This window comes from Budorcas taxicolor, chromosome 13, assembly GCF_023091745.1.
Source record: "Budorcas taxicolor isolate Tak-1 chromosome 13, Takin1.1, whole genome shotgun sequence".
In the NCBI taxonomy this organism is placed as follows: Eukaryota; Metazoa; Chordata; class Mammalia; order Artiodactyla; family Bovidae; genus Budorcas; species Budorcas taxicolor.
Genome location: NC_068922.1, coordinates 61,784,328 through 61,793,532, shown reverse-complemented (window position 1 = coordinate 61,793,532; position 9,205 = coordinate 61,784,328). Strand labels below are relative to the sequence as shown.

Sequence of the window (9,205 nt, the reverse complement as noted above, 5' to 3'; positions counted from 1 at the left end):
CTTGATGCAAGTGGCATCAGAGCCTGACAGTGGAAGCCACCCACACCACATACCAAGGACCCAGGACCTCCTGCTCCTCCTAGCCTTTGGTGGTCAGGCTTCTGTGGGGGCCTGAGTCATTCTGCCCTACCCAGGCCTGGAACTCTGCCCTACCCCTGGCTGAGTGGGGGCCACCTCACCTCTGAGTTACAGGCATTCCCATTCATCTGGGCCCAGAGTTAGAGCTCAGTGAAAAGTAGGTGATCTGGGCCAAACCAGGCAAAGGCCAGATGCCCTGCTCTGCCGGTAGCCCTGAGCCTCTTCCCTTCTGCGGGACTCAGTTTACCCATCTGCAAAAGGCAGGGTTGAGACTGTATACTCTCTGCAGACTGTTTCTCACTTAACTTCCTGTGACCCAGTACATTACTGTCAGTATTGGAAGTGGACATGAACCCTGGGGGTCTGGACTCCTTCAGTACTGCCATCCACTGGACATCTGGATTAAGGGTTAAAAAAAAAAATCCAGGGATCCAATAACCTACAAATAATGGGGCAGCCTACTTTGTCCTTTTGGCAGCTATCTAGAATGGGAAGAAAGGAGGAACAGTTTTCCCCCTAGGACCATGACTGCCTGTTCTTCCCCAAGAGAAACTTACCTTCTACCCAGCATGCTATGGGGCAGGATCCCTGCTAACAGATGCTACTGACATGAACAGGCCGGAGATCAGGGACCTGCTTCTGCACAAGTGGGGATGGGCTGCAGGAGGCCATTCTCATCCTTGGCTCAGCCATCTCCACTCTTTTCCCAGTACCCTTTGGGGCAAGAGGCTGAGAAGTGCTTGCTGTAAAGTGAGCTGACACATGGGAGGAGAAACCAAGGCCTGTGACCTCCAAGCTCCCAGACCACAGATCCCTGGGTGCCCAGAGTGGCCCTCTACTCCACTCGAGTACTCCTCCGTCTCTCTCCTGTTTAAAACTCACCAATGACTTCCCATCACATCTAGACAGCAATCCAATGTTTATTCCATGGTCTCCCGCCTTCCAGCCCCTCCTCACTCACTTCATGCTACCACACTGGCTTCCTCTCAACTTTTAGAAAACAGCAATCTCTTTCCCACCCCAGGCCCATCGCATATGCTGTTCCCTCTCCCTGGAGTGCTCTTCCCTCGGAACACAACATAGCTGGCTCCTTGCCATTTATGTCACTGCTCAAATCTACCTTCCTAGAGACTTTCCTGGCCCCCAAGAATAGCAGTCCCTCTTGTCTCTTATTTGCTATCACGACTTGCTATTTCAATCATAGCCCTTAGGCTACGTGTGTGCTAGGTTGCTTCAGCTGTGCCCGACTCTTTGCAACCCTATGGACTATAGCCCACCAGGGATTCTCCAGGGTAAGAATACTGGAGTGGGCCATGCCCTCCTCCAGGAGATCTTCCCAACCCAGGGATCAAACCTGCATCTCCTGTGACTCCTGCATTGTAGGCAGATTCTTTATCACTGAGCCACAGAGGAAGGCCCAGCCCTTACCCTAAGCTATAGTAATTGATAGTTGTTCAGTGACCCTCTTTCCCACCCATCAGTAAGCTCTGAGAGGACAAGGACCTTGGGGATCCCTTGGCTCCATCCTCAGTACCTGGTTTATAGTGACTGCTCAAGAAAAGTTTGTTGACTGAATGAAACACAAAAAGTATTAACAAAGTTCGCCTTCCTTTTTGAATACTTCACAACCTCCATGGAGATGAAAATGGCATTTATTGGGCACCTGTTATATATGTCAGGCTCTCTCACATACTTTATTCTGCTGAACCTTTACAGTCTATTATACAGATGATGAACTTGGGGTTCAGTGACCTGCCAGAGGTCACCCAGCAAAGGGTCAACTGATGGGCTAATTCAGGTGGGAAGCAGTCAACTGGAATCTGTGGGCACGAAGAATGCCACAGCAAATGGCAGTCAGGATTCAACCTCAAGTCTGTTTGACTCTCCCTCAAACCTATATTCTTTACATCATACTACACTTTCTGCCATCCTAGAACTCAGCCCAAGATTAACAATCAGGTTTTCAGGTTCTGGAAGGCAGGCAGACCCAGGTTGCGTAGAGAGGTGGTCTGGCTTACTGGTTATTGGTGTGCCTTGGAATAGACACAGACCAGGCACAAACAAGGAGCCCCACTACCTAGGCACCAGGGCATCATTGCTGAAAGTGAGCATTGGCATAGCTAGGCTAAAGCACCATTGTTCTCAGGAAAGGAGTCAACTGTGGGGGTATGTGCAAAAGGATGTATTGGAAAAGTCAGGGCATGGGCTTCCAAAACATGCAGAAGCCCCTCCTTGCTTCGGGGGAGGGAGCTGTGTGGCCTTTACCTAGTGTGTTGCCCTCTCTGAGCCCCAGTGGTCATCTCTGAAAAATGGGCATGCCAGTATGAAACCAAATAGAGTTCTTAGGAAGATAAAGAGGAAAAATGAGTGTGGAGTTGTTGGTATATATAAAGTAACACAGAAATGTAAATTATCTAAAAATACTTCTATGTGAAATACTGACAGTGGTTGAGACTAGGAAGACCTCTTGGGTTCTTTCAGCAGTTATTGGCACCTACTGTGTGCCAGGGGCTGTGCTAAGGCCTGGGGTCTACCGATGAGACAGACACGAACCCTGAGCACCTGGAGCTCCCAGTCTATTGGGGAGCATGAGGCAGCCACATACAGTGTGGGGATCCCTCCCAGCGGGACGTCAGGAGGAGACTTCATGTGTGATGTGGCAGCAGGAGCCAGACAGACCTGAGTCAGAACCCTCCTCTCCTCCCTGCATGACCTTGACCAGGTCAGGCCACCTCTCCAAATCCCAGGCCTTCATCTGTGAAATGAGCCAGTCGCCTTTGCCTCTCAGAGTTCCCTGGACCTGGCAATCTGTAGATACCAGGGCAGGGAAACTTGGGATGAGGGTAGCCAGTAATTCCTAGGCAGAAAATAGTCCTGCACTGGGTAAAATTGGGGACTCAGGCTTGGAGGTGACTTGCCTGCAGGAGTGGCCTGGGGACACTGGGGGTGGACCCCAGGAAGAGCAGGGAAAGAAGCTCAGCAATTTCTCATACCTGTTAAGAAAGGAGGGCTGATAGCCCAGGGAGTTGACCTGTGCCTTTATTTATGTTATTATCTCGAGAAGGGGGAGGGGGCTGGCCCTACCCAAGGTCAGTCCTGCCCGGGGAGGAGGTGGCTGGCAGATCCACCTGAGTTTACTCAGCCAGTGATTCTAGGCCACTGTGCACCCGGGAAGGCCGGGTGCCTCGAGATGAATTTGTGGGTGTGTTGAGCGTTGCCCTGAGCCTTGGTGAGAGGCCGGCCTGAGTGAGGCCACTGGTCAATGTTGATGACTTCTCTGGGGCCTAAGGCAGTCCCAGAGCAGTGGGGTTAGCAGAAGCAAGGCCGGCCAAACTTCGGGGAATTCAGGTGAGGCGAGAGGGGAGGAAGTTTGGGGGCCCCCTGAAGGCCGGCGGTTTGGGGTTCCCCAGGGGAACACTGATCCTCTGGCGCCGAGCTCGCACCGGAGAGGTCAGGCCGGTTGCTGGGAGAAGGGGTAGGGGCCCTGCCCGGTCCCACCCGCGCCGGGCTAAAGTCGGGCGGGGCCGACCGGAGAGGCAGGGACGCCGGTGGCCGGGCGGGGTCTGCGCCCTTCTCCCTGCCCAGCGGAGCGCGGCCTGCGAGGCTCGGGGCCAGGCCCGACAGGAGGGAACTCGGTCCCTGGGCTGGGCACTGTGCGCCTGCGGCTCCTGCCCTCCCGGCGGCTGCGGGCGCGCCGGCCCCCGCGCCCCCAGGGGCCCGGCCGGGGCGGGGGCTGGGCCCCGCGGGCGGGCGGGCGGGCGCGCGGGGGGTGGGGGGCGGCGGCGAAGGCTGCGCCGCTCTAACAGGTGGGATCCCGCGGCGTGGTGGAGGCGGGCGCGGGAGGAAGAGGAGGAGGAGGAAGAGCAGCGGCAGCGGGAGCCCGAGCAGGAGCAGGATGAGCCGCGCGAGCTGACAGCCGCCGCCGCCGCCGCCGCCCGCGCCCGAGCTCGGTCTCGCTCCCCGCGCCCGGGGCCGCTCCCCGCCTCCCGCCTCCCCCGGCCGCCCGCGGGGCGGCCCGCCCCCTCTGCACCTCCGGGCCCGGAGCTGCCTCCATCGCTCCTGCATCCCGGCCGGGGGGGAGGAGGAGGCGGAGCAGGAGGCGAGCCGGAGCCGCCGCCGCCAACGCCGCCGCCGCCGCCGCCGCCCGAGCAGGACAGAGCGCGCCGCAGCCCCGCGCGTCCGGCCGCCGCCCGTGCCCATCAAGCCTCCGCGCCGGAGCCACACCGCGGGACAGCCGGGGCCGCGGCGCCCCCCGGCTCGGCTCGGCCCAGCCCAGCCCAGTCCCGGCACCGGGCGGCCCGGCGGCCGGCCCGCCCCCGAGGGCGCCGGGCGCGGCGGGAGGATGCCGAAGCCGACGCTGCTGCTGCGCGGGGGCTGGGAGCGCGAGCGCAGCCCCGGGGACTCGGAGCTGGGCCGCCAGTTCCGGGACTGGTGCCTGCGCACCTACGGCGACTCGGCCAAAACCAAGACGGTGACACGCAGTAAATACCAGCGGATCGCCGAGGTCCTGCAGGGCGGCGGCGGGACCGGCGCGGGTAGCGGCCCGGCAGCCGGCGAGAAAGGCAAGTTCCAGTTCTGGGTGCGCTCCAAGGGCTTCCGCCTGGGCAGCGGCCGGGAACCCAAGATGGGCCAAGTGGTGTATGTGCCGGTCAAGACGGGCTCGGTGAGTGCGCGCGAGGCGGCCGCGGGCCGGTCCCGCCGCGGGGCTCGGGGCAGGAGGGCGGGGGCGGGGTGGGGGTGTGGATGTGTGTCCGAACGTGTATCCCCGAGGTGGTCCGCGGGTCTGGCCCGCCCGGGGCGCCCGCGTCCCTGCTCGCCCGCTCGCCCCAGCCCGCCCGGGGCAGCGCTCCGGGTTCGGGGCGTCCCTGCCCCCTCTGCGCTGCTGCCCGGGCTGTGGCCGTGCCGAGCGGGCTGTCCCGGGCTGCTCACCCCAGCATGTTCCGTCCTCCCGTCCCCTCCCCCCGCCAGCAGGCGGCTGCTCCGAAGCCCGAGCCTCCCCCCGCCCGCCCCGGGGCTGCCTGTCCCGGGCGCCCCGCGCTCCCGCCCCCGGGCCGGCTGGGTGGTGTGGGGTGTGTGTGTCAGTGTGTGTGTGTGTGGAGGGTGGTGCCGCGGGAGAGGGGGGCAGGGGAGCCACGGGACGGGGAGTCCGCTCGGCTGCCCAGCGCCAGGGGAGGGGGCCCGCCCGGGCACCGTCTCCCCGACCCCACCCGGGGCTGGCCCGGGGAGGGGCAGCCCGAGCCGCAGCCTGGCGCAGCAGCCGCCTCCCGCGGGTGGGTGGGGCGCCCCCTCCGCCCCCCGGGCCCCTAGCTCCCCCCCTCCCTGGGACGGGGGCGGCCTGACCTATCCCTCCCCTCCCCTCCCCCGTCCCCGCGGCCGGCCCGGGTCCGGGCGGGGTGGCGTGGGGGAGGGGGCGGGGAACCGCAGCCGCCGAGAGGGAGGAGGCGGGCGGCCGGGCGGGGGCGTCCCCTCCGGCCCGGGGCGCCCTGGAGAGGGCGTGCGGCGCGGGCCCCGCGGCTCCCCCGCCGGGACCTCATTGTTCTGCAGCGGGTGGGGGCTGGGGGGGGCCGGCTGCTGCCGGGGCGCTGCTGAGCTTTGAACTTTCCGTGGCGGAGACCCTCCGTTAGTGCGTTCAGCCCCCGGCCCGGCCGGGCCAGGCCGGCCTCCCTCCCTGCCCCCCTCGCTCCCTCCCCGGCCTCGCCCGGCCCGAGCGAGCGAGCGGGGCGGCCCCGCGCCGGCCTCCCTCCCTCCCTCCCTCGCTCCCCCGCTCCCCCGCTCCCCCGCTCCCCCCTCCGCGCTCCTCCCCCGTCCGGCCCGCCCGCCCCGCGCTCAGCCCCGTCCCCGGCCGGAGCGGGCTCTTCACACACAATTGATTCGGTCGTTACGAAAAGTGCACTTGTCCCCTCCCCCTCCCCCTCCGGCGGCCGCCCGGGCCGGGCCCGCGGGGTGAGGGGGCCGCGAGGGAGGGAGGCGGGGGCCGAGGAGCGGATCCAGAGGCGCCTCCCCGCCACCCGCCCCGCGCCCAGGGGACGGGGCTGCAGGCCGCGGGGAGTGGGGAGCCGCGAGCGCGGAGGGCGGGCGGCCCATCTGCGAGGAGCGCTGATAACCGCGCCGCCGCCACTGCGGCCGCCGGCCGCCCATCTGCGCCCGCTGCCGCCTCCGGCCGGACCCGAGCCGGGGGGCCGGGCCGAGGGGGGCGCGCCGGGGCCGGATTCCCGGAGGGGGAGGCTAGGTCAGGGTCCCACCCCGCCAGAGTCGGGACCTCCCCGCCTAAATCAGTGCTCTCTGCCAAACCCCGGGAGTCTGGGTCATTGTCTCCTCCCCGATCGGGTCAGGGAGCCCAAACTGATGCCCACTTGTCCATACCAGGGAGTAGGGGTCCTTGCCTCTCCCCTGCCTAGGCCAGCTCTCCTCTCTGCCAGTTGCGTACCCCGCCTCGGTTCTCCTCCATCTTGGCCTAGTGTCCCCAGCCTAAGTGTGGTTTTTTCGAGGTCAGTGACCCACCAGATGGTTGCCTGGGTCTGCGCTCCCTACCCTGGGTCATTGCCCTGAGCCATCCAGGCTTCCCAGGTCAGTTGGTGCCCCTCACCCCCACCCCATCCCTGTTTTCCCTCCCCAGGGAGCTGGGCGTCTTGGCTCGACCTCCTTCTGTCTGAGGCAGGAGCCCCCACTCCACGCACTCCTGGAGTTTGGGGGCAGGTGGCCCTCAGGCCTGGCAGCTAGCTCACTGGTTCTCTGAGCTGGTCGACCTCTCCCCTAGGGAATGAGCATACTGAAGCCGTCAGTCTCGCTGCGCCTATAGCCCCACAGCTGTCAAGGGGGAGCAAGTGGGACACACACCTACCCAGGCCACATTCAGAAATTGGGTGCTCCACCTGGACCTCAGGTCCTGCCAGCCTTCGGATCCTTGGCAAGGCCTACCCTGACCTGCCTTGCCTGGCAGCAGGAGCCTGGAAAGACTCCACCCGGACTCCCAGACCAATAATAAGCCCTCCCGAGGGACCACCTGCCTGGGAGGCAGAGAAAGGGAACCCAGGCCTCCCTGCCCAGGCTACCAGGGGGACGACAAACACAACAGACGTGCCCTCAAGCTACCCACACCCACCTGCCTGGCCCACAGGTCCCCAGAGAGCCTGTTAGTTACCTGCCACTCACCCAACCATCCGGAGCCAGCCACAGGAGATGCCCTTAGTCCTGCCACCCCCAGTTCCAAGCACCTTCCTGGGGCTCAGTTATTATTTTTACAGTTCCATTTTCCTTTTCATTGATCTAAGAGGGACAAGTCCTGCTGGGAATTCTGGGGCAGCCATGGCCTCTTCCTGGGAGGAACTGAATGGGCCCATCTTTGAAAGATGCAGAGGACATCCCCTACCTTCACTGGCTTACACACACCACACACACATATACACACATGCCCACACATGACACACACAGAGTTAAAGTTATCATTGCTTCTGATGTCAGTTGGAAGAGATCCTGTCATTTGTCCTGGGTGGGTTTTTGTGAAGGTCATTGGGCCACAAACCTTTGTGTGAGACGTTTGTTTAGCATCCACAGGCCTTGTGGGGGCCCTGGGGCATTGGAGCGGGTTGGACTCTGAGCCTGCTCCCTGGGCACCCAGCTGGTGGGGGAGGTGGGGATAGCCCAGGATCTGGTCAAGAAGCCCACAGAAGCTCTAGGGGAGGGCCGGCAGGCAGGCAGGCAGAACAATTTTAGCAAAGAGAGGGTGTGGGAGTTGTGTCACTCAGCCGTGGAACAAGGGTCCCCTGCGCTCCTGTGTGGGCTTGGATCCCCAGGGTGGCCGTGGTGTTTCATCTCTCATCCTTGTTGCTCTCTGGCCGTACCCCGCGGGGGGCCCCCTTTCCTCTTCTCACAGCCATATGTGGTGCTGCGGTCAGGGCCCTTCCTAGTCCTGGCCGTGGAGGGTCGATGATCTGACACCGCTTGTCCCGTCCCATCTGGCCCTGAGCTTTTCTGGGTGTGTGTGACAAAGGCTTAATCTGTCCGGACGGGCCCAGGGTGGAGAGGCGGGTGCAGGGAATTACACTCGGCCGGGGCCTCTTGCAGCTGGGGCCCGCTTGCAGGGTGGGGTGGGGTGGGGTGGGGTGGGGTGGGGCGGGGCGGGGGTCGAGCAGAAGCCTGGGCGTGGAGGGTTGGGGGAGAGACAGACAAGTTGGACTTCAGTTTGCAGGTTGTCACAGGAAATAGAAGTGGAGGCGGAGGCTGAAGGCTGAGGGGAGGAGGGCGGAGTTCTCCACTGGGCAGCAGCACGGGGCGCTCCTGGGGACAAGATTTTTCTGTGACAAGAGCCAGCCGGGCCTCCTGACTGGGCAAAGCCTGGTTTGGATTTATGATTTCTTGCGTTTGGGCTTCTCTGGTCTCAGTGGGCTGCCACGAGAGGGAAGCAAGCCCCTTGGAGTCGAGACCCCCGACTCCTCCAGCCTCAGCCTCAGAGTGAACCAACCCTTTTCCTCTGGTCTCTCGGAATGGGGCTGTTCCCGGGGCCTGCGAGGCCCACAGGTTATGTCTGGGGCGGGGCCCCAGGCCATCTGTCAGCTCCCAGGACTGGAGAACCCCCAGGTTCCTTACAGATAGAAGTTCTCTGCCCAGCTCTACCATCTTCCGGATGGGAAAACTGATGCCCCAAGCGAGGCAGTCTCCGTTGGTGGGGAGCCTGGAAGGCAGATCTCTGCATTGCCCTGAGGCTTCTCCGGGGGTCCATCACATGCCAGGAATCCCCCCATTAGAGCCCCCTCCCCCGAGGGAAACACCAGATTGCCAAACTCCACTCTCAGCACCCGGCTTCTGCGAGCCAGACCCCAGGTGTTCCGCGGGCCAAATTGACTAATGGTGGTCTTTTCCCAGTTTGCAGACAACGTTCATTTAGTGGAGAGCGTTTTCACAGTCTTCAGCCTTTCTCCCCAGAGCTTTCGTGTAAACCTTTGGCACCTGCGGCCACTGGTCTAGGCGGGAAATGGCCTCTGACTTAGCACAGCTTAACGTAGGCTGTGACCTTCTGTTGAACACCTCGGTATTTCCTACTTTTCTCTTAAGTGTCACCACAGTGACCCTTTCTGAGTCACCTACTGTGTGCCTGTCCCTGTGTCAGGCTCTCACAGCGGCCCAGAGG

General features: G+C 62.9%; 1 protein-coding gene across 1 annotated transcript in view; it reads left to right on the top strand.

Annotated features, from left to right (window-relative positions):
• The first annotated feature begins 4,420 nt into the window (after positions 1–4,420).
• NOL4L (nucleolar protein 4 like) overlaps positions 4,421–9,205 on the top strand; it is a 126,327-nt gene continuing 121,542 nt past the window's right edge. The window contains exon 1 of the mRNA XM_052650899.1: positions 4,421–4,741. Within this exon, the coding sequence (XP_052506859.1) occupies positions 4,421–4,741 (321 nt within the window). The remainder of the gene's footprint in view (positions 4,742–9,205) is intronic.